General features: G+C 32.5%; 2 protein-coding genes and 1 pseudogene across 4 annotated transcripts; 2 read left to right on the forward strand and 1 right to left on the reverse strand.

Moving 5' to 3' along the window:
* Window positions 1-5,124: 5,124 nt before the first annotated feature.
* Window positions 5,125-9,584, forward strand: LOC123199557 (transcription termination factor MTERF5, chloroplastic-like). Of its 2 annotated transcripts, none has more exons than XM_044614588.1 (5): window positions 5,125-5,319; window positions 5,988-6,084; window positions 7,373-7,425; window positions 7,545-7,760; window positions 7,861-9,584. In XM_044614588.1, the coding sequence occupies exons 2-5, from the start codon at window positions 6,014-6,016 to the stop codon at window positions 8,970-8,972; spliced, it is 1,452 nt and encodes a 483-aa protein (XP_044470523.1). In that variant the 5' UTR covers window positions 5,125-5,319; window positions 5,988-6,013; the 3' UTR covers window positions 8,973-9,584. The 2 variants fall into 2 exon arrangements, with proteins under 2 accessions (XP_044470523.1, XP_044470524.1); XM_044614589.1 differs by having other exon boundaries at window positions 5,164-5,319; window positions 7,376-7,425.
* A 60-nt stretch (window positions 9,585-9,644) lies between these two features.
* LOC123199558 (phosphatidylinositol N-acetylglucosaminyltransferase subunit P-like) lies at window positions 9,645-12,007 on the reverse strand. 2 transcript variants are annotated; one of them, XM_044614592.1, is made up of 5 exons: window positions 11,735-12,007; window positions 10,795-10,997; window positions 10,395-10,467; window positions 10,062-10,180; window positions 9,645-9,892 (listed from the first exon to the last, which is right to left on the reverse strand). In XM_044614592.1, exons 2-5 carry the CDS (start codon window positions 10,964-10,966, stop codon window positions 9,768-9,770), a joined length of 489 nt encoding a protein of 162 aa, XP_044470527.1. In that variant the 5' UTR covers window positions 10,967-10,997; window positions 11,735-12,007; the 3' UTR covers window positions 9,645-9,767. The 2 variants fall into 2 exon arrangements, with proteins under 2 accessions (XP_044470527.1, XP_044470526.1); XM_044614591.1 differs by having other exon boundaries at window positions 10,795-11,012; window positions 11,735-11,982.
* Window positions 12,008-21,587: 9,580 nt separating this feature from the next.
* Window positions 21,588-25,099, forward strand: LOC123199562 (annotated as a pseudogene).
* The last annotated feature ends 90 nt before the right edge of the window (window positions 25,100-25,189 follow it).

Raw genomic sequence — 25,189 nt, forward strand, 5'->3', positions numbered from 1 at the left:
ATATATAATCTAAACTATTTTAACATTAAAATAAACTTAATTTGATGATATAATGCTCAAAATTAATATATCAAGTCTTTGGTTTTAGTTCCAATAATGAATTAAAAAACTATTTTTTATGCTGACTAGGTTAAACCTAGTTTTTTGCTTGGTCCAACCATTCAAATGGTCTAGTTTAATTCAGTCCAATTTGGTCTAACTCCAAAAATGGTTTTCAAGTGAATTGAAACCATTTTTGTTACTAGGTGACAATTCAACTAGTCAAACCAATTAGTTCGATTTTTAAATCATGTTGGCTAATATGATTTGAACATATTATGTGGTTGTAACAATCATTTTATTTGAGTTGCACAATTGAATGTTGCTTTTTCTAATTGCCTTTAAAAAAAAAAAAAAGTTAGTCAAATCTAAGACTAACTTAATCTTAAATCAAATTTATAATGTCTAATTTGAATTAATGAACGGTGTCACAAAAAAATTGTTAAAAGGTGAATGATATCATCGAAAGATGTGAATGATATCACTAAATAAATAAATTAATTAATCTTGAACCACACCATCAAATTAAGTTAGCTCAAGATGACTCGTTCAAGCTAAGCCAGTTTGGAAATATAACTTGAACATGTTGAGCAGTCCTATCAAATGATATTTATAAAGGATTTAATTTGATTGTATTTGATTGAGTTGTGGTGGTGGCCTGGTAGGATAGTTGGATTGTAATGGGCCCGAAAATTTTTATTTTTGTGTCGTTGGAATAGAAAAGTAGAATTTAGTATATTTCTTGAAAATTATTCTTCTTCACCAAATAAAGTAATAAAAATACATACAAAAATTAATGTGGAAAATAACTTCGTACAAATAATTTTTATTAATATAAGACTTTAAGTATCCATCTTTTGAAAATTTGACACCACTGTCCACAATGAATTTTCGGGTCATCAGACCTCAGGTTTGAACACCTATGTTCAAGTTTGAATCTAATAACTTAATAAATTTTTTTTTTATTTTAACAAATTCCTTCGTGACTTTTTTAATTTATTTTTTATAAATATTAATCATTAAATTAAGATAAACCAAGAATGAAAAAACATTAATAAAGTTTGGGGGTGAAATCATAATTCAACTTTAGTAAACAAATGCAAAGTCAATAAACAATATTTTCATTTTGTAGCATATTTGTTAATTGATGTCTCTAACATAAACTAGATAATAGGTGGAAAATGTATTTTTTAAATCTTTGTGGGTGGAAAATGTTAATAAGGTAAAAACCTTGAATAGGAAAATGACATTCGACCCACATATATGTTTAATTGAATTAGAATAGATTAAAGACACATTTACTTTGAGGTAATATTTGATTATCTTGATAATTTATTTTTTATTATTGTCATTGGGGTTTGGTTTAATAGATAAAAATAATACTCTGATAATTTATTTTTTATTATTTAAATTACTTTGTTTGGTTTATAAATAATAAAAATTTAGTAATCTTTTAATAATAACATAATAAGTAATATAATAGGTAATCTGATCACCAACTCTATCTTATGTATTAAAAAATGATTAAGGTAATCTTGATTTTGTTATATTTACATATTTACTTATTAATTTTTTTGAACAAAAATACCCTCATTTTTAATTAATATAACAATTAACACAAAAAATGTTTTAGAATAATTATATCTAAAGACATTTAAGTAAAATAATATTTTAGTAATATTTTATTACATCTAATTAAATATAATAATTATTTATACTTATTAATTTTTATCAAATATAAAAATACTTTATACCCAATAATTTTTTCGAACAATAAGTCAAACCACCCTGGGAACATCTTATTCATATCATTTTCAGTGTACATTGAATTGCATCTCATAATTCAATGTACTTATGTTTAGTGCAATTTTTCACATTAACAAATTTAAACTAAAAATATAGGTTAATACTTTTGAAGAATGATCAATATTTTTTGAGATATTAATTAAAATCGACAAAATTTTTTCCGCGTAAACCTTTTTAGGCAAATGTACAACGATTTTACTTTTATAAGCAAATTTATTTTTAATTTCAAAAATACCCTCATCAACTTATTACGTGATTTTCATTAACTTACGTATGCGTATCACAGTGTATGGGTGCATGTAGGGTGCATAGGGTGAGTACAAGGTGTGTTGAGTGAGTATAGGGTGCGTGGGTGCGTGTAGGGTGCGTACAGGGTGTGTGAGTACTTTCGTGGGTGCGTGCAGGGTACGTACGGAGTGCGTGAGTGCGTGTGAGGTGCGTGCAGGGTGCATACGATATATATATATATATATATATATATATATATATATATATATATATATATATATATATCAAATATTATAATATAATATAATATTTAAAAAATATAATAAATATATATATATATTAAATATTATAATATTTAAATATTTAATATAATATATATATAAATAATAATAATAATAATTTTTAAATATATATTATATATATTATATATATTTTTTAAATATTATATTATAATATTTAATATATATATATATATATATATATATATTTATTTATTTATTTATTTATTTATTTATATTTGTTACGCACCCACGTATCCTGTACTCATCTTATGTACCCTGTATTCACCCTACATATTCTGCATGCACCCACGCACCCTGTACGCACCCATACACTGTGATACGCATACGTAAATTGTTGAAAATCACGTAATAAGTCGGGATGGGTATTTTTGGAATTAAAAATAAATTTGCTTATAAAAGTAAAATCGTTGTATGTTTGCCTAAAAAAGTTTATGCGGAAAATTTTTTATCGATTTTAATTAATATTCCGAACTTTTCCAACTCATTGAATGTTGAAACGCCAAAGTCTTCTAATTGAATGGCACGGAAACCGCAGTTATAGGTTATTACAAGACTTGTATTCAAATGAAACTTTCTAAAAATTATTTTTTGAGGCCAAGATAAAGCAAAAGCACTTGAAAAGTAATATTATATGTATTAACGGTGGATATTAATATGAACAAACAAATTGACGTGTCATTAAAAGATCAAATGATTAGATTGTTTATTTTATTTGTAATTCAAAATTATTTAATTACATAATAACACATCAGTTTGTATATATACATTAGTATCTACTGCTTGTACATAAGCATTAATGTAATTTCATATTACTAATATTATCACATACTACTGAAAAAGTTTGGCCATTTAGGGATCATGCTGAGAACTGATTTGTAGAAGTAATACAATTCAATCCAAAATTTATCCTTATTTTCCCATCATATATCATATTTCAGTAATATTAAATGTGCTATACAAAATCACTTCTAACATGTAGCAAAGTTGACGTGCCAACATGTGTGATTTAATTATTTTTTTTATCTCTAATTTAAAGTCATCGAATTAGATAATAATACATCGGTTGTTAACAACAGTTAATACTATTCCATTTTGCTAGAACATAAACTGTTCCTGATTAATTGTTCCACATATTATTCCCACAGACAATTTAGAATAGAAATTCAAACACTTTTCATTTGGAATCAAACTTTGAACACTTGTAGTTTGAAAGTATTTTTGTCGTATTTTTATTGATTTCAAAACTTCCATCAATGGTGCTAGGTTATTTTTCTGAAGGCCAAAAGACTTATTCGTACCCAAGGTTTAATTCATTGTCAAACTCCCACTAATTAAGTTTTAAAAATCTAAATATTTATCTGTCAGTTGTTAAAATTAACAAAATCTGATAGTATTAAGGATATAATTATCATTTAATCACTAATATTAAAAAATTAAAATTTTATCTCATTTTCTCATATTAGTTTTAAAAACTAATAATTTTCCCTCATCCTAAGTTTTGAAAACTTACTTTTCTCCCCAAGAGTTTTATTTCTTTTCTCTCTTCTCCAATGACCTTTTTCAGACAGACAACCCATTGTCTTTCATTGTTGTCTAGGAAGATGATTCGTTGAGACAAACTGTCAGAAGAAAGAGAACCATCGGGAGGGAGAGACAGTCAGTAATGACACCAGAGAGAGTGGTTGAATATTGAAACTAAACCTTAAGGGGGGAAATATGATTTTGTAAAACTTGGATTAGGGGAGAAAATGGTTAGTTTTTAAAATTTAGGGGGGAAATGAGATAAAATATTAAGGGATTAGGATTTCATTAACTTTAACTATCTATGAGTGGATAAATGAGATTTTCAAAGTTAAGGAGTGGAAATTTGGATATGCAACATACTATGGGTGGAAATAAGTCCTTTGGGTATGCAGATACAATCGGTGGAAATAAGTCCTTTGGCCTTATCAAAACTTAAGGGCCAAAGGACTATTTCCCACTCAATGTATGTTGTAATCTCAAGTTTTCACCCTTTAATTATGGAAATACCGTTTACCCACCCATGACCGGTTAAATTTAACAGAACCCTAATGCCTGAAAATTTTATCTCTTTTGCCCCCCTAAACTTTAAAAACTAAAATTCTTCCCCAGCCTAAGTTTTAAAAAATGACAGCTAGGGTTTTCTTTTGAAATCTCCGACGACATCTCCGGCTCCATTGCCGATGGCCTCTCCCTCCCGAATCATCCTCTCTTCTGATGATCTCTTTCCTCCTATTTGGAGCCCCGATCGACGTCAGAGAAGCCTTGGGAGACGAAGAACTTCGTTGGGGACTCGTCTTCCTAGTCGTCTTCGTCTGGGAAGACGATTGTCTTCCCAAAGGTCTTCTTCTGGGAAAGGCTGGAAGGAGAGGATGTTTCGGGAGGAAGAGGCTGTTGGCAATGGAGCCGAAGATATCGCCGGAGATTTCAAAAGGAAACCTTAGGGTGAAACTATCATTTTTTAAAACTTAGGCTGAAGAAAAATTTTAGTTTTTAAAGTTTAGAGGGGAAAAAGAGATTATATTTTAGTTTATTTTTTAATATTATAGAGAAAATGATTATTTTACCCTTACCACCGTTAATTTTAACTGTTCATGGGTAGGTGTTTGGTATTTCCATAGTTAAAGGGTGGAAATTTGAGATTACAACATACCTTGGGTGGGAAATAGTCATTTGGCCAAACTTAAGTGACTAGAGTTGACAGTGGACCAAATCTTGGCACCTTCAGCTGTTTTTTTAGAAGAAAATGATTCAACGTGGTGCTATTGTCAAGCAGCGCTTGACCAATTAACAGCCGGCAACAAATACATCAAGAATATCAAGATAAGAGGATTAGCCAGTGGTCATAAAAAAAAAAAAAATCTTTTCTTCATTTTCATTTGCTGCTACTCCTGCAGAACCGAACCCAGTTCTCCATTTGCTCGTAAGATCTGCCTTCTGGTGTTTTCTGTCATTTCTTGCTACTTCTTGAGCCAAGTATTATCAGTGCTTTCAGTTTTTAGTTCTTTATGTGTAGTTAAGAAGAATTTGGTTTCTGGGCTGCTTTTGCTTTTTATATTGATGGACGTTTAGTTCATTTAAGTAAAGAATCTAAATTTAACTTGAAATTTATAGTCATTGGAGCTTGTTGAGCCAAATATTATGAGTTCTTTCAGATCTAAGTCTGGTAGTTGTAGCATAGAAGAATTTGGTTTGTGGCTTTTTTTAATTTTTGTTTTTCTTGATGGAGGGTTAGTACACTGTTGTCAAGATTTTAAGTTTAACTGGAAATGTCCGGTCTTTTGAGCTTCTAGGGCCATCAGTTCTTTCAGTTGTAAGTTCACTATGTGTAGCTTATAAGAATTTCGTTTCTAGGTTGCTTTTGTTTTTTTATTTTGACGGAGCTTTAGTCCATTTATATAGGGATTTTAGCTTTAACAAGAAATGTGTTGTCTTTTGAACTTGTTGAACCAAATATTGTCTGTTCTTTCAGTCTCTATGTGTGGCTAAGAAGAATTTGGCTTCTGGATTTTTTTTTTTAAATTTTGGTGGAGGTTGAGTCCATTTAATAAATATTCTTACTTTAACACGAAATGTTATGCTTTTCTGCAGGTTTATTTGTGTTATTGCAGCTGAAGATGAAGGCCTTTTGTGCAATTCAGTCTTCAGAGTTTTCTTCTATATTTCCAGGAACTTTCTCAATTACAAGGCAAGTTTTCGTTTTATTTTTAATTTGTTATTTCTTAGCTTTTTTTTTTCTGTATTTGGAGTTGTTATGATATGAAATTAAAAGCTTTTAGGTGTTTGAAGAAAAGATGCATTCTTGAATTGGATTTTGTGGTTTTTGTGTTTTCAGATGTCATTCATAGTTAAGTTTAAGTTAATAGATTTTTAATTTGAATGGTTTGAAATGGAGAGTGCAGAGTGTGTATGGGAGTGTTACTGTGCTTTTGTCACTAGCAAGAGCTTGCCAAATGCACTTTTTCTCTTTACTTTTTCATGGACAGAAGCTTTTTGTGGGTCTTGAAAAAAATACTTTACATAAGTGCTTCTTTGAGAAGCAATTTGAAGGTACTTAAGATAGCCACATAGTTAGCTTGATTTTGTTCTTTTAGGTTTTGAGATGTCACCCATTGTTTAAGTTACTAAATTTCTATTTCAAATGCTTGGGAAGGGAGAGTTTATGGTGTTTATGAGAGTGTTTTTGTTACTGGGAAAAGCTTGGCTATATGACTTTTTTCATAGTGGGTAGGAGCGGTTTTCTAGTCTTGAAAATGTACTTTACATAAGTGCTTCCATAGGAAGCACTTTTACTGGTCTTAAGATAGCTGCAAAAATTGGTTTGATTTGTTCTTTTAGGTTTGAGATGTCACCCATTGTTTAAGCTACTATATTTCTATTTCAAATGGTGTGGAAGGGAGAGTTTATGGTGCTTTTGAGAGTGTTTTCATTACTGGAAAAAGCTTGGTGAAAGCATTTTTTTTTTTTTTCTAGTGGTGGAAGCAGTTCCTCTGTGAAGCACTGTTAGATTTCTTTCTTTTTTTTTGTTTCTCTCTAAATGCTTCCTATCAAAGCATTCTTGAAAATTTGAGGCTGCTTTCGTAGGTATCAGAATGTATCTTTTAGAGTAGAATTAAATGAATGCTGTCAACATTAGGATAAAATTAGAACTGATCATGTGAGTTGACTTTAAAGTGGAGGTTGGTGAGTTGCTGTAAATAACTTATCAGACTTATGGATCAAGTTGGTTTCGATGAGAAGATACACGAGTAATGAAGGGAAACTTCAAGATAAGTGTGTCTTGTAATTTCAACGAATACTTTCCCAATTTTCTGTGATTATGTAGCAAATTTGTGAAGTCTCTGAGTGCAGTTAAATTGTGTTTAATAAGTTTTGCTGATCTAAGAATCTTATATTCCCCAATCCTGTATTTCTCTCTCTTTTTTCATTCTGCTCAATTTTTTTCATTGGTGCATTGGCTTCCTTTCGTGTTTCAGCAGGAGTCGTCCTACTTTTCCTGATAAGCTCTTCTTTTGCCAAGCAAAGTTTGGTATGCTCGTAGTCTTTCTGGTGCTTTTCCTTCCTGCATATGAAATCTAAAGTTGAGTGCATTTATACATACCATTTCTTCTTTTGTACCACTCATGCTTTGTGTTTATATAACAACAGCTGAATCGAGGGTAGATGGATCATTAAGCTTACGAGTAGTGTCTCCAACCCTGTTAGCAGCTGAAAAGGAAGAAGCCAAGGCTGTGTTAACCTTATTTTTGAAGAAGCAAGGTCTAAGCAAGGCGGTTGCTGCAAGAATCATCAATAAATCAGACCTTTTCATTGACCATCTTGTCTCAAGGCTACATTCAGTTCATAAATCTCGGTATCTAGTAGGTTCGATCGCAACATTTCACGGTTTTTTGGTGATAACAGTTTTTTGAGTGTCTCTTCATCTGATGTTGTCCTGCTCATTAAATATTAATTGACATTGCAGGAAGAGAGCTCACAACTCTTGAGATTAGGGATGCCCTTATTCCGTACCTTGAAACTCTCCACGAAGAGTATGGGAACATTCTGGTTGAATTAGTTGAGAACTTTCCTAATGCACCTGCTAAGGAAAGGCCAGTGGCGCAAGTTTCTTCATCTCATCCCACTGTTGACTCCAAGAAGCTAAAAGCCGTGTCTCGAGTGAGTGAGGCAGGGCCTGAGGGAGGTCTCCGCCCTCAAGTTCTCTACCTCAAAGAGCTTGGCATGGATCTTGAGCAGATAAAACTGATTACTCGCAGATTTCCTGCTTTTGCCTACTACAGCTTGGAGGGAAAAATCAAGCCTGTGGTTGAGTTTCTTCTTGATCTTGGGGTGCCGAAATCAGATATTCCTATAATTCTCACAAAAAGGCCTCAACTATGTGGAATTAGTCTCTCTGAAAACCTAATACCCACCATGGTATTCTTAGAAGAATTGGGTGTGGACAAGGCACAGTGGGCAAAAGTTATATACCGTTTTCCAGCTCTTCTCACCTTTAGCAGGCAGAAGCTTATGTCAACTGTAGATTTCCTATGTGAGATGGGCCTCTCAGGCGAGAGCATAGGTAAGATCTTAACTAGGTGCCCAAACATTACAAGTTATAGTGTGGAAGACAAGCTACGACCAGCAGCTGAGTATTTCCGATCGTTAGGAGTTGACATTCCCGTTCTTCTCCACCGATGTCCACAGTGTCTTGGTCTTAGTATCGAGGCCAATCTTAAGCCTGTGACAGAATTTTTCATTGAGAGGGGATTCAGTATGGAGGAAATCGGGACAATGCTTTCCAGATATGGAGCTCTGTATACTTTCAGCTTGAAAGAGAACTTGATACCGAAATGGGAGTTCTTTTTGACCATGGACTATGACAGGTCAGAGCTGGTAAAGTTCCCTCAGTATTTCAGTTACAGTTTAGAAGAGAGAATTAAACCTCGGTATGCACGTGTAAAGGAGAGTGGAGTGACAGTCTTGCTGAACCAGGTGCTATCGCTATCAGGCCGCGACTTTGATAAAACTTTGAATAAGAAAATAAAGAAAATGCTTTCAGAAAAGAGTTCAACTGATAGCAATTGCAAGGAATGATTCTCAAGCCTTATATTGAGCCATATGACTTCTAAGTTGAGATTCTATAGTAAATAGCTGCCGTTACAGCAATGGGAATGCTATTTTTTATGCTACTGCAGAATGTTGCCAGTCGGAGGAATGTCAATTTATCTATCATCACCTGCTCAGCCCTTTGCGACAACTCAATTACTGTTATAACTCTTCTATGTTGAATCAAACAGTGCCATTGTTCAGTGGACAGTGGGGAACAAATATGATGGTAGTCCAACTCGGTGATTTTAGCTGTTTTATAATCTCTATATAGGTTTCTTCACACTGATGATGGAGACCCGCTTGTAGTGTCCTCGGTTTCACATGAAAATGGAGATTCACTGTCCAACATCCTCGACTATCAACATGTTCATGGATTTATTCTACAGGAGTTGATCAAATTCTTACCATATTGTTTATGTCCAGAGTTATTCGCAAGCATCAGGATGAGAAAGGGGTTTTTTTTTTTGGTAATTAGTTAAACACCGAGCAAATTAACAAAAAAAGGGTTTTGTCCATAATCCTTCTTCATGTACGATAGTTGTATAAAATGACTCAAGAAAACCTTCCAACTTTCTATTGAATTTGGTGATTCAGTTCTTCACTGTCTTTAGTTTTGTTCCTGGTTTCAATTATTTGATCATTTTGGGCACAAAAGAGTATGGAAGCTATAAGCTTGTAATTTTTTCCACATTTACTCCAGAAAATGTACCCGATATCAATTCAGTAACAAACGAGATCATAAATTCACAGAACAAAATGGGCATTTACATTTTACAGTGGTCATTTTCCATTATTAAACATTAGAGCATTGATTTTGTGGATGCCAATCTCAGAGATAGGCTCAATCGGCTGCTCATCTCCCTCTGGTACAGAAACCGAATTTGAAGGTTCTCTGCTGAATTCGTCTGTTGATCAATAGAGCAGAGTATTACACAATATGTACTATCAGCATTGTGAATGATGGCTAAAATGTTTCGGAAAAAAATTCATTTCCATGACTTGAAATCTATAGAGACAGGTGGATGCTTTGTTAAAATACGTTGCCAAAGAAGCAGGTCAGGGGTCAAAGCTTACCAAACATTGTATTCAAGGAAGTTGATGAAGGAGTCGACATGAAATTAAGGCCAATGTAAAAAGATAATGCTAGTACTACAGTCACCATAGCATAAGCTGGCACCGCCAATGCCCAATACCTGAAAAACAAAATTGCCAATAGAGTCAACATTATCAGCCATATAACAGTTCAAAGTAAGTCCATACAGAGATCACACAGCAAGAAATAAGTTAATTTCATCTCATGAGTTTCAGTTCATGTATTGGACAGGCTATAGTGATTATTCATAGATTGTAATGATTGAAGATTTTCATCTCTGTTTATGTCATGATCTCATTCAATATTCAGCTGACCTGCTAGGGTAGTAAGAAATCCCAATTGCATGTAACCAACGTTGAGGAACATATGCCCATACCAAGAAAAGAACTGTTGACAAGAGAAGATCAAAGTGTTAGAAAGCCATGGAGCCTTGAATAAAACCTCGTCAGAATTTATTCATTAAATGCCTTAATCTAAAGTCACAAGTACTTGTTAATGAAATTAAAAAGCACTTAAATTACTGAGAAGATGAAAACTTGTTATGAATGAAATAACAAAGGATCTTCTTCAATATGTTATATGCAGTAAAATTCTGATCTTTTCAAGATTATTAGTGTTTGAGAGCTTTCCTTAACACGCTTTCTTATAGCACAATATAAAATAACTTATGATTTATAACTAAATGCAACAATTAACAGAAAGAACTACAAACACCTGTAGTGACAACTGTGGTGATGGATCCAACAAAGCCATAAACTTCAGAAGTCTTGGGACTGAACCCGGAATAAGCCTTGCCATCATGATCTAAAAAAGATACAGTTGCTCTCCTCCTCTTCGTAAAACTTAATATTCTTCTTGGACTATTAACCGAATGTTGATCTTCCATCACCTTCCTCTTAAAACATCAACTTCTACTCCTGAAACCAATAACCCTAACACAGCTCCAGCAACCAATTTCTTTTTTAAAACTTGATGATAATCCAATTCTCAGAAAAAAAAATTCATGAAAAGAAACAAAATTAGCTGCAAAATGCAAGATGATTTTTAAATTTTATGAGATAAAAAAACCCAAAAAAATTAAAAAAAAGAAAAAACCATAAATGACCATGATCTAATTATCCAAAATTTTAGAAGGATCTGTTGCATTGTTATTACGTTTACTACTAATCACTAAATCTTCAGCTAATAATCAAGAGCTTAATAACAATACTTGAGCTCTAATATTATTTTATTATCATTTTTAATTACAACAGAGTTTGAGAAATGCTCTTAAATTTCAATAATGGAAAAAGCCAAAGACCATAGCAAATTGATTTCATTACAAACACCAAATCTTAAACAACAATGAACACAAAAACTAAGCTGAACCCAGATAAAAATGTGGATAATTTCAATACAGTACCTCTTACTTTAATACTTTTCAATAAAGTTACCTAAAAGTTGAGCTAGAAATTGTCAAAATTGTTACAAATGAAGAAAAAGAAGTATCAATGAAAACCCACAAGAAAGACAACTATGGAGGATCAAACAAATATGTTTAGACTAAAAATGGGTTTGTTCATCAATCAGAATCATCACAAAAGATTGCATGATATGTGAAAGAAACAATCAAACAAATTAACGATCGAGATCTGAAGAACAATAAAGGTTTTACCTTGACGCCGCGTTTTGAAAGAAGAACGAACTGAGAGTGTCCCGAAGGATGGAGAGGAGAGCTTCTTGTCGGGTCCGAGATTCAAGATTCCGGGGATTAAAATTCGTGGGGTAATTATTGTCAGCGAAGATAAAAAACCCAGAAGTTCTGAAACCCCCACTCAATTATAAATTTTTCACCCTGCACCCTCACTCCTCATGCCCTAATGCCTATAATGTTATACCGTAAAACTACATCTTCAATACTCGGGGAATGGCACCCAAAGATGTGACTAGTTACAAGAATAACTACTTGACATGTGGGTAGACATTCCTCGCTCGGATGAAGCAATTTGTTTGTTTGCATTCCATCGTACATATATGTGTGTGTATATACAATGGAATAACTAAGTTCCATATGTGTGTGTATATATATATATATATATATATATATATATATATATATATATATATATATATATATATATATATATATATATATATATATATATATATATATATATATATATATACATATGTTGTCATTAAAGAAGAAAAAAATATAAAATTTTTTAATTTAAATATGATTTTAAAGATTTATTCATTTTTTAATTGAAATAAAAGTAAATGTTTACAATAACATAATTATCATGATTGAAAATGAATAGAGAACTTTTGATTGCTGATACAAATAAGAATAAAAAAAATCTTTTGTAAATATTAAGTAAATTTATTGTTAAACGAAGGTCTTCTCACTACTATAAGACAAGATGTATGACAAATAAGAGTTGTGTTTGATCATTGGTCTTGCAGCTAATCGTTGATCCAATTTGCTCAAACAAATTCTCTTAAAGTGATGTTTATCAAAAAGATGCCCTGTAAAATGATATCCTTTGTGGAGAATTCAATTGAATTGGCTAGTCCGGGTTTTAAAAAACGTGACATTAGTGTTTATAGATGAAGGTTACCTCCTGAACATTTCCCTTTTTTATATGGAGAATTCTCCTGTTAGTGGGTTGGTTTCAATAAAATATATACCAAAGCTTGTCCCCAGCATTTTCGTCATCATCATCAAAATCTCTTTGTTGCTTGATTATAAAAATTCATTACTTTTGGACTATTAGTTTGAAGCAGGTTTCACAAGGTTCAACAAAGCAAAAAACTAAAAAAAAAAAAAAACAATGAACCGGAGTACACAGCTTGACGACAATGCTTTTCACTTGGAAATGAGTTGCTTTTCAGTCAATATATAAATTGTCTGTTATGATTCATCTTCCCCAAACTGTTGAAAAAGTGCCTTTCTCTTTGGAATATTATTTATTCAGTGGGTTGATAAACACCTAGGAAGCACGGTGCGTTTCCGAGACGTTTCAGGGCCGTTTCGGTTATTCAACGTGTTTCTTCCTATTAAATAGGGGTACAAACCTTTTACGCTGAAACTGAAATAGTGTATCTCTGCTCTCACCGTCTCCGACTTTATCAATTCGTCTTTTCTGTTTTTCCATCTTTACTGTCTTTTCTGTTCTCAATTCATCTTCAACGTCTCAGCTCTTACCGTAACCAATTCATCTTCGTCAACAGTTGAATAAGTTCTTCCATCTTTTCTATTTTGTCTTCAACAAATCCATAATCTGCCCCAGGTACGTTGATGCAATATGAGTAACAGTGTTCAATATCGACGGGATTCATATTTTTTATTTGTTATCCATTGACAATTTAGTCATTCAATAAGGACGGGCTTCATATTATTTGATGTATTTTCGGTCACTTCTCCAACTTTAGCTTCCAAGTCTCTATCAAATGTCTATTTGGCTCAAGCTACCATTGAGAAGGAAGAATTAGCTTCATGCAAGCCCAAATATTCATTGCCTTTTCCACCTTGGTCCATCTTTGCTTATGGGTGCAATGTTATTATTTGCATCCAAAACTTTCATGAATTAGTAGGTCTTAAAGACCCAATAAGTCCTCTTTGAAACCCAAGTGAAGTTGCAGCCATCCATTACCTCATTTTGAAGCGCAAAAAAGTGTTTAAAACCCAATTGGAAAAGTTGGACAAAAATAGAAAAAAGAAAAGCTTTAGTGGAGACAAGATTCTACCTTTTATGCAAGAATAATCCCATTTTGTCTTATTGCATTTATTTAGAGTATGACATGATTTATTTTGTGTGGTTTAAAGTGAATTAAGGGTTTCGCTTATTGTTTTTTATTAAAACCTTATGTAAACTTATACTTGCCACCACTTTTTCCCTATATAAATGTGGCCATATTTTGTAAAAGGGTTAGCTACTTGATTTTATAAAATATTGAAGTTGAAAGCTTGTTGGCTTTTTTTTCTCCATTTTCCTTTACCCAATTCATTCTTGGTAGAAGAATTGATAGTGGAAGACCCTGAGGTTGGTGAAATTTCCTTTATGCCTTGGATAATTGTTTGTGTTTCCTTAAAAATCCAAATTTGAATGCATGTGTATGTATAAAATTTTTTACAAGATATTTCTCATAAAATGAAACGTGTTGAAGGTGAGCTACGAATCCTCGATAAGTTATGACACTTTTGGGTAGAGGTTATATGCTATATACAACGTACTGCCATGTCCAAGATTAGGTCAACACTGACCCCAGATCAGCTTCGACTGTTTAAGAAGACATTTTTTTGGCATCTTTTTCGTCTACCTGATATCAAATTTTCTTGAGTGTTGGTGCATGTATGATTGGGTTGATATAATTGATATATATGCATCTCCACAGATGTTTAGGTGGCGTACATGAGACGTTTTTACTTGGAGTCATATAGACACTATTTTCATCGGTGATCAGATATGTAATCGTTAATCATTGAGTCAATTTTTTCATTGAATATTGCAATTATGTTGAGTTATATATCTTCATGAATAGAATGATGTCATATTCCCGCCTTGTCTGTTATCGATTAAGGAGGCTAGACCATGATATGCGAACATTTGTGAGTACACTGTATGTCGGATCTGCATTCCTTCTTATCGTCTTTGATAAGTCCCTCAATAGGAGATAAGGTTTCTCCAGTCATCTCACATTCAGATACACCCATCGATACACTTGTGACACTTGAGGAGTCTATTCAATCTTCTGTTATGGAGCAGCCTTCATGTTCCCTTGTAGTTTAGACCTCAGCGGTCAGGACTACTAACCTTCCTAGGGTTGAGGACTGTGCTACCTATCTTATCACACAAGAATGTTCCCTGTTTGTATCACCCAATCTATCCACAGTAGATGTTATATTAGTGCACTAAGGCATTATGATTTTACGTGAGATTTCTTGTTTTCGTGACGAGGTGTCATAATAGATGACTTAATTACATGACGACTTGTCTTCTTAGATAAAATGATTAAAGGATCATCTAACTCGTTTGGAGGAAATTGTCACGTGTACATATCCAGCTTTAGTCAATTAGGTTATAAACCACATCTCATTTATTCTTTATATAACTTGTATTTTGTTGTTGCTCTAACATCTATATTAACTTCGTACAAGGTACGCATAATGGTATCGAAGCGACCTCCCCTATTAATAGGTCATCACCATCCCATCAACCACATGAGGTTTGTAGTTAATTTCATTCTAATGTCATGAAAAAAAATACTTAAATCGATGGTCATCATCCATTTCAATAGCGGTAACAATTCCCAGATTATTACGCTTTAAATTATAGTAATAATTTGATAAGAGCATGTGACACCCTTAGACGAATCCCACATCGACAAGCTTGTGGCGAGTGAAGTGCTATATATGAGTAAGACCCCCATTACCAGGCAAGACACGTTTTAAAGTCGTGCGGGCCAAGGGTTATCTAAAGCGGACAATATCTTGCAGGGGGCAAGGGCCCAAAATGTTGGTATCAGAGCCCGGCCCAAGCCTCTGAGCGGTGATGGGACAATATCTTGTAGGGGGCAAGGGCCCAAAGTGTTGGTATCAGAGCCCGACCCAAGCCTCTGAGCGGTGGTGGGGTAAACCTCAGCGAGGACGCTGAGTCCCGTAAGGGGGGGTGTATGTGACAACCCTAGGGGAATCCTACATCGACAAGCTTGTGGCGAGTGAAGTGCTATATATGAGTAAGACCCCCATTACCAAGCAAGACGCGTTTTAAAGCCGTGCGGGCCAAGGGTTGCCCAAAACGGACAATATCTTGCAGGGGGGCAAGGGCCCAAAGTGTTGGTATCAGAGCCCGGCCTAAGCCTCTGAGCGGTGGTGGGACAATATCTTTGCAGGGGGCAAGGGCCCAAAGTGTTGGTATCAGAGCCCGGCCCAAGCCTCTGAGCGGTGATGGGGCAAACCTCAGTGAGGACGTTGAGTCCCGTAAGGGGGGGTGTATGTGACACCCCTAGGCGAATCCCACATCGACAAGCTTGTGGCGAGTGAAGTGCTATATATGAGTAAGACCCCCATTACCAGGCAAGACGCATTTTAAAGCCGTGCGGGCCAAGGGTTGCCCAAAGTGGACAATATCTTGCAGGGGGGCAAGGGCCCAAAGTGTATAGCACTTCACTCGTCACAAGCTTGTCGATGTGGGATTCGCCTAGGGGTGTCACAGAGCATAAATTATTCTTTCGATGAGCCTTTCAGTGAATTTAAAGTCCAATATCTTGCCCGTCAAGCTTGTGAATATGAAATGTCAATTTTATATCAGTCGGTGATGTCCACAATTATTTCTTTAGGTCGATAAATTTGATCAATCAACACAAATTTTGACCTCATTAATTGGCCTAAAGCTCAGGCTCTAACTTGTCGGTAATGTGATATTATTTAATCAATTAAATATATATGAGTTAGATTCATTTGACTGATTTAAAACACTTCACTAACTTTGGATTTGGTTGTAGAAATATATCACTAACAGTTTTCAGCCTTGCACTTAATATTCCATTGCCTTTGTTAGACTTCTTGACCTTGTATTAAAATCCTTTCAGTAGGGTAAATTGCTTCACAACAACTTTCAATTGTTATTTATTATGAAAAATATCACCAAGCTTTACAAGCATTCTTCTCGGATCGATCTTATACCACTTGATGATGTTGATGTTTATGAAAAAAATCAAGAAGCCACCTAAACAGATCAGTAGAGACATTGTCAAAAAATGCTCTAGAATAATTTTCACCACCTAAAATAAGATCTTTAAACTGCAAATTGTTTGTACCCTTGGTAACAGGCTTTTACTCGGGTTCTGCCTCTTCAAAAGGAATATCAGTAATGTCATTTTTATTAAAGTCACCGTAATCGAGAATCCTATTTTGCTCTCCATAAGCCTATGAGTTTGCAATATATATGAAATCAATCAAGTTTTCTAGATCATCTTCTTCTATTTCTTCTTCTTGTCCATCAATCAGGGTACATATAACAAAAATAAGAATACATTATTGTAAATATTAAGACATATTAATAGGACTTTGGATATTTTCATCATTTTGGATCTATATGGGTTAGTCGAACTTAATTTTTCTTGACTTCATAGATAGTTGAAGGTAATTTTTCATTGGATCAAGACTGCATGACTATTTCAAAAGCTGAATAAATCTCTTAAATGTTGTTCCAGAGAAAATTTTAATCAATAGTTTAGATCCTCTAACATATTTCATTATGTTGTTATCATCTTGAATCCATTCTCCTTAGAAACGAACCAATGTATAACCAGTCATTTTAATTATCAATCCCACACTGATAAATTTTTGGAAAAAAATTAAATCATTTATAATAAAAAGTCCACAATAACTATTTAAAACAGTTTTACAATGATTAATATCCAAATACCCTTAATATTTTTCTAATATTTCATTTAACCACCTATAATTATCTAATATTTTATTTAACACTCTTATATATTGTCTTGTATCAAAATGCATCTATCTATTTTTAACATTTCATTTTAAACGTTCTTACAATGTTACTATAAAATACCCCCATATCTTTTAAATATTTCATTTACCCCCATAATTATCTAACTTTTAATTTTGCACCCTTGTATATTATCTTGTATAAAAATGCATTTATCTATTGTTAACATATCATCTAAAACCGTCATGCAATGTTTAATACCAAAATACCTCCATATTTTTTTAAAATTTTATTTTTTCCCTTATAATTATCTAACATTTTATGTAACACCTATTTATATTGTCTTGTATCAAACTACATCTATCTATTCTTAACATGTTATTTAAATCCTTAATATATTGTATAATTTCATATAGCCGCATATTTTTATAACAGTTCATTTAGCCCCTCCATGCTTATCTAACATTTCATTTAACACTTTTGTATGTTATTTTGTATTAAAATGCATCTATATATTTTTAACATGTTATTAAAAGCCTTTATATATTATGTAATATCAAAATATCCTCATATTTTTTTAATATTTCATTTTATCCTCTATAATTATTTAACATTTCATTTAACACCATTGTATGTTGTTTTGTATCAAAATGCATCTGTAACACCCCATATTCTAAACTAGCTCGAAAATGCAAAAATAATTTAATCCATGATTTTATTCTAAATAAAAATAATTCTATAGCATAACATATTTTTTATTTTTCCCAAAATAGTCTCAAAGATAATTAAACATAATCACGTCTTATAAATAATAATCCACAATTACAATATTTATAACTAATAAAATCTAGACATCAAGACTCTTCAATCTCTCCACCTATCTTGAGTTCATTTTATTCCACTCCTCCTAGCTAATCTAAAAAGCTTATTCTGCAAAATAAAGGAGACGAGGGGTGAGCCGTCAACTCGGTAAATAAAAACAAACATAATACATAACTTTTTAATAAATAAATGTTGTAAAACTTTTTCGTTTTCAAAATAATTAGTAAAAAAAAAAAGAATAAAACTCTTGATATTCCTTAATCATAACGAAAATAAAACATTTCTATAAATTATAAAAAAATAAAATGATGTAAACAAGTTCATATTCATTATCTTAAGGAAAAACAAACATAAATATTTCATATTCTTCAATCATATGGAGAAACAAGACCTATCATTTGTCATAAGATAATCTTAAAATAATTCATAAACATTACCATAAATAGAAAACATAAAATTTGTATTTAACCTTTGTCACATAGTGTCACATATATCTATGGTGACTTGGTCTGATTCTTATTCATATTCATCATTAATCCACAGACTTTTCATAATTCATATTCTTATTTATATTGGTCTGCAGACTCTTTATCATATTCATATTCGTAACAGGTCCGCAGGCCTTTCATCATATTCATATTCATAATTAGTCCGCAAATCCTTTATTGTGTTCATATTCATAATTGGTTTACAGACCTTTCATTATTCAACATATGTCCTTGGATGTTTTATGATCCAGTCATATTTATCGATTTATAAATTTGTCAATTTTTTATCTTACTATGAACATTCGACAAAAAAAAAATCTTATAAAACTTGTTTTTCTAATAAATCTTTATCTTTGAAAAATAGTAGAAAATCTTTATTCAAAATATTCATTTAAATACTTTCATCTTAACAACTATATAATATAACATAAGTTTTCCTTTATAGAAAAATATCAAAACACTTTTCAAAAGTATTTTAGATAAAAAGATTATATACTTCTAAAGTAAAATCATAATATAATTTATCAATCTTAGTAAAAAGAATTTTCTAACATAAATAATCATATAACATTTTTCATATAGAACAAAAATCATTACATATGATGTAAGCTTTTACTTATCTCAACAATTCCTAACTATGTCCTTAATCACCCAACGAGATATCAATATCTTCACGTTGTCTCAAATCTCCAACCATTTTTGTTGATCCAAATAACTCTACACCTTTCCCTTTTTTAATTGCTAAGTATAAAAATAAAAACTAATACATATATATATTTTTTTCTTGTTAGATCTAAACTTTTAGAGAAACAATTTTATAGTCTATAAAGATCTATTCAAAGGGATAAAGACTCTTTTAATTAAAATCAATTAATATTTTCTTATCTCTCAATCAATCCAATCATATTTCTTTTTTCTATTTTAAAAAAAATCTATCAAATCCTAAAATATTTTTTTTTTTTGTCAAAGATAATAATCTTCCAATATATAATTTCCTTAATGCTTGCTTTGCACCCATATCTATTTAATCCTAGTATCTCCTCATATCTTGTTTATCAAAAAGTGTACTTATTTTCTTTTTCTCTTTGTACAAAAATTGTATATTACAATAACTATCTATTTTTAATATTTTATTTTAAACGTTCTTACAGTGTTACTATAAATACCCCCCATATTTTTTAAATATTTTATTTACCCCCATAATTATCTAACCTTTAATTTTGCACCTTTGTATGTTCTCTTGTATAAAAATGCATCTATCTATTATTAATATATAATCTAAAACCGTCATACAATGTTCAATATCAAAATGTCCCCATATTTTTTTAAAATTTCATTTCCCCTATAATTATTTAACATTTCTTGTAACACCTTTGTATATTGTTTTGTATCAAAATGCATCTATCTATTCTTAACATGTTATTTAAATCCTTCATATATTGTGTAATTTCATATAGCCCCATATTTTTATAACATTTCATTTAGCCCCTCCATATTTATCTACCCTTTTATTTAACATCCTTGTATATTGTCTTGTATTAAAATGCATCTATCTATTCTTAACATGTTATTTAAAGCCTTCATATATTATGTAATGTCAAAATACCTCCATATTTTTCCAACATTTTATTTTATCCTCTATAATTATCTAACATTTCATTTAACACACTTGTATGTTGTATTATATCAAAATGTATCTATATATTCCTAACATTTCATTTAAAATGTTCTTATAAAGTTTAATATCAAAATACCCCTAATATTTTTTAACATTTTTTTAGCCCCCCATAATTATCTAATACTTTATTTAACACCCTTTAATGTTGTCTTGTATCAAAATACACCTATCTATTCTCAACATGTTATTAAAATCCTTTATATATTGTGTATTATCAAAATGCCTCTCATATTTTTTTAACATTTCATTTAACCTCTAAATTATTATCTAATATTCAAATACCCCTTTTACATGACATACAAACTAAAATTAACAAATAAAATTAAGTTTTGAGTTAAGATTCGTATAAATACCTTTTTTTCATGAATTTACTTTTTTCGACTCAAATTCAGAAATACGAACTTATTCCTTCTGAACAAACTAGTGGTAATTGATATTGACTAAAAATGAGAGTGAAAGTGAATATTTGAGTGATATGATAAGTGTATATAATAAGATTGAGAGTGAGAGGGTTTATATGGATGTGATGAAGGGTAATTTTGGTATTTTAAAGAAAAATTAGGTCATTTTTGCTTAGGAATAGAAAAAATGAGTATTTTTACTTAAAAATAAGAAAATAGGTATTTTTGCTTAATAAAAAGATAAAATGAATATTTAATATAATTTCCCTTTAGATTTTTTTATATTAACAATTGTTGTTGTTGTTTTTTTAAATACATGTTATTGTATTTTTAATTAAAAAATTGATATTTATTAAAAAAAAAACTTTTATATTTTTTCATGTTTTTGTTTTTTATATTTAAAAAAAAAACATATTTCAATGTTTTCCTTTTGATGTTTCAAACATTTTCGTTTTCGTATCACCTAAAATAGAAGACTTTCTTACTTTCATACGACTACGTGAGTCATGCTCCACTTATAAAATGCGAGAAAACAAAATTTCTTATAAAATAATTCAACACGCATTAATGCATTCGCACAGCTTGACCCGCATTAATGCACTCGCATTTGTGCTAGGAAGTCATAAAGCTCGTGATTATCCTTAGAAAAAGAAGCAATTATTCTATATTTCACTTTGATAAATTGTAGGTTCTGCTTAATCTTTCCCAATCCATGAAAATGCAGATGGGTTTCAGAGTTTTGCTAATTTTGGTTTCTATTTTGCTTATAAACATTTGCGCTAGTAGAGCAACTATATGTTATGATACGGGGAATTTCACAACTAATAGCACTTATGAGAAGAACAGAAACCTGATTCTCTCATCTCTTGCTTCTAATGTCACTCTCCATGAAGGGTTTTTTTACACTGCAAGTATAGGTGAAGAGCCTGACAAAGTTTATGCTCTTGTGAATTGCCGAGGAGATGCTTCTGCAGACCAGTGTGCTAGTTGTGTAAGTGCTGCAGCCAAAGATATTGTGAAGAAATGTTTGAACCAGAAAGAAGCAGTGGCATGGGGAGGGAGTCCCCAGTGCATTGTGCGCTACTCAAACAGGTTATTTTTTGGAAAAATGGCAGAGGATCCTATGGCTGGAGGAAGTTATGAGAGTAATATGAGCTTGAACATGACACAGTTTGATCAGACTTGGAAGAGTCTGATGAATCAGTTGTTGATAGAAGCTGCAGCTGGGTCTAATAATTCTACAAGAAAGTTTGCGGTTGGGGAGGAAAATGTAACAGACTTTGTGAAGATTTATGGACTCATGCAGTGTACTCCTGATATTTCAGAGACTGATTGTAAGGATTGTCTTGGTCCATCTGTGGGATTTTATGAAAGTCACTACCATGGGAAGCCTGGTTGCCTTATTATGAGACCCAGCTGTATGTATATCTGGGATTTGAACCCTTTCTATAATGCCAGTCCTATTTCCATATTACCACCTCTTCCTTCTCCATTAGATATCGCAAAAGGTATGTTTCAAGTTCCTTTCCTGATATGAACTTTACAAAAGAAATGTCTTTTCCTATCTTCAACAGTTTCTGATCTCTATTGAATCTCTCAGTAAGATTTGGAACTCAGATGAAGTCCTAACCATCTGTTAAAAAAATAATGATAACAACTAATGGATCATGTAGAATTCTCAAAAAAATTTCGATTTCTGGAAGGCGATGCTTATTCATCTGCCTTTCATGTTCCTAAATAGCTATGGCATCGAGAAATATCCAACAAAATATCTAGAAAAAAACACTAATTCTGTCTCTTTTTGTTTAATCCAAAGGGAGAAATTGGAACATCTTGGCTTAATACCTGACTTATTGTCAAAAAGTTGTCCACTTTGGATATACAATGTGAGCTTTGTAGCACCAAACACATCTTGACAATTTTAGGATGCATGGACATATCCAGTTGGACCAAAGCCCAAAATATGTCTTGAAAATTTAGGGATGCATGGAGGTACTCATTGATAATGGTTATGATACCATTTTGTAACCCAAAAGGCATTTTGTGTGTTAGCAATTCAAAGTATATTTAACATCTTCACCTATCATTCCCTTGTGATGGCTATATATATCCAATATCTCTCTTATGTTATATCGATGCATGATTTGGGTAATAAGTGTTATAGGATCCTAAAGAATCGATTCAATTGTTGAATTTCCTTTTGATTGATCAATGTGCAATATTATGAATCCTTATGTTTTATTCATGTGTGGTCAAGATGTTTTTCCTTATATTGACTATGTACACATTTCTCTGGTTTGTGGATGCAGGCAAAGGACACATTACATCTAGAACTGTCATAATCATTGCTTTTTCAGTACTAGTTTTTGCTATAGGACTTGTTGCCTTCACTTGTGTTGTTGTTAGACAGAGGAGAAAGACAAAGAAGGAGATCATAAGCAAGCAGGACACAGAAGGTGCCTGCAGTTTTCTGTGCTATAGCACCAGCAACTAATAAACTCCATTTCCTTTTGAGTTCTCACTTGTCACTCTTACTGTTTAGATGGTGATGAAATTGACGATGTGGAATCTTTGCAATTTGACTTCAATGCTATCAGAGCTGCAACAAATGACTTCTCAGATGATAGTAAGCTTGGACAGGGTGGATTTGGTGCTGTTTACAAGGTAACATTCAGTGTTCCGATCCAATAGTCTGACTCATTGTCCCAAAACACTGTCTTAGCAAATAAGTATTAGTGAAACATTTGTAACATCATGGTCCAGTAGGGCAGTTTATTGTAAAGATATTATCCAAATTAGATATGAAGTTTGTCTCATACATACTCAACATCTCTCCCGTGTTTTGTTGTTGTAGACTTTGCCTAGGGGTGTTATATATTTATTAATCAAAATGCCCATCAATTGTCAGCCAATATGGATTCAGTTGTAAGTTGCTATACAATTTCAGGGGAGACTTCCTGGTGGACAGGACATAGCTGTGAAGAGACTGTCTAGAGATTCTAGACAAGGAGAGGTAGAGTTTAAAAATGAAGTCCTCTTGGTGGCCAAACTTCAACATAGGAATTTGATTAGACTTTTGGGTTTCTGTTTGAGAGGAAATGAAAGGCTTCTCATCTATGAGCTTGTGCTCAATTCAAGTCTAGATAACTTCATATTTGGTATGGTTTCACTGCACTTTTGCATTTATTTCTGCCGATCTTGTAAATTGTTCTCGACTCAAAAGTGTACAATCTTTCCAGATCCGGTAAAGCGTCTATTGTTGGATTGGGAGACTCGATACAAAATCATAGGGGGCATAGCACGAGGACTTCTTTACCTTCATGAAGATTCTAGGTTTCGGGTTGTTCATCGCGATTTGAAAGCTAGTAATATTCTTCTAGATGCTGACATGGTCCCAAAAATTTCAGATTTTGGAATGGCGAAATTGTTTGAAATGGATCAAACTCAAGGGGAAACAAGTAGAGTTGTTGGGACCTTGTAAGTAAATATGAAAATTATAACTTAGCCTTGCTAAATAAAATTAATCTAATCCATCTGTGGCCATTTTTCAGTGGATATATGGCTCCAGAGTACCTAAAGCATGGACAATTCTCAGTCAAGTCTGATGTTTTTAGCTTTGGTGTGCTGGTCCTGGAAATCATCAGTGGTCAAAAGAACAGCTCCTTTCGTAATGAAGAACAAGCACAAGATCTATTAACCTATGTAAGTAAACATAAGTCTAAGCAAATCTCACGGTGTTTTAGCTGCCCAAAAACAAGATTGTGACAGACCGTGTCCAAAGTGGACAATCTTGAAAGTGGGTTGGGCCTTTGGATCAAGATATTATAATTTCTTCTTATGGGTTAAACTGACTATCTATATTTTTTCAGGCATGGAGAAATTGGAACGAAGGGACGGCTTTGAATCTGATAGATCCTACTCTAAGAGTTGGTTTTAACAGTGAAGTGATGAGATGTATTCACATTGGGTTGCTTTGTGTTCAAGAAAACGTCTCAAATAGACCTACAATGGCTGAAGTTGTTCTCATGCTCACTAGCTGCTCTTTATCTCTCCCTATTCCCTTGAAACCGGCATTTTTCATGCAACTGGACTCGGAGATGGACGATTTAGAATCACCTATGCAGGATCACAATCAAAATCATGTTCAATTTTCCTTGAAATGAGGCTTCAATTACTGAGCTAGAGGCTCGCTAACATGTTTTGTACACATGAAATGTCTTGACAACAGGCTTTTTTTTTTTTTTTTTGGGGGGGGGGGGGGGGGGGGGGGGTAAGTAACAGCAA

Source organism: Mangifera indica, chromosome 16 (genome assembly GCF_011075055.1).
Source record: "Mangifera indica cultivar Alphonso chromosome 16, CATAS_Mindica_2.1, whole genome shotgun sequence".
In the NCBI taxonomy this organism is placed as follows: Eukaryota; Viridiplantae; Streptophyta; class Magnoliopsida; order Sapindales; family Anacardiaceae; genus Mangifera; species Mangifera indica.

Coding starts and splice junctions, on each gene's coding strand:
- LOC123199557 (XM_044614588.1), top strand. CDS start 6,014: ATGAAGGCCTTTTGTGCAATTCAGTCTTCAGAGTTTTCTTCTATATTT. Junction 6,085..7,372: donor GGAACTTTCTCAATTACAAG/GCAAGTTTTCGT, acceptor TTCGTGTTTCAG/CAGGAGTCGTCCTACTTTTC. Junction 7,426..7,544: donor CTTTTGCCAAGCAAAGTTTG/GTATGCTCGTAG, acceptor ATATAACAACAG/CTGAATCGAGGGTAGATGGA.
- LOC123199558 (XM_044614592.1), bottom strand. CDS start 10,966: ATGGAAGATCAACATTCGGTTAATAGTCCAAGAAGAATATTAAGTTTT. Junction 10,181..10,394: donor ATTTCTTACTACCCTAGCAG/GTCAGCTGAATA, acceptor TTTGTTTTTCAG/GTATTGGGCATTGGCGGTGC. Junction 9,893..10,061: donor TTCCTTGAATACAATGTTTG/GTAAGCTTTGAC, acceptor ATTGATCAACAG/ACGAATTCAGCAGAGAACCT.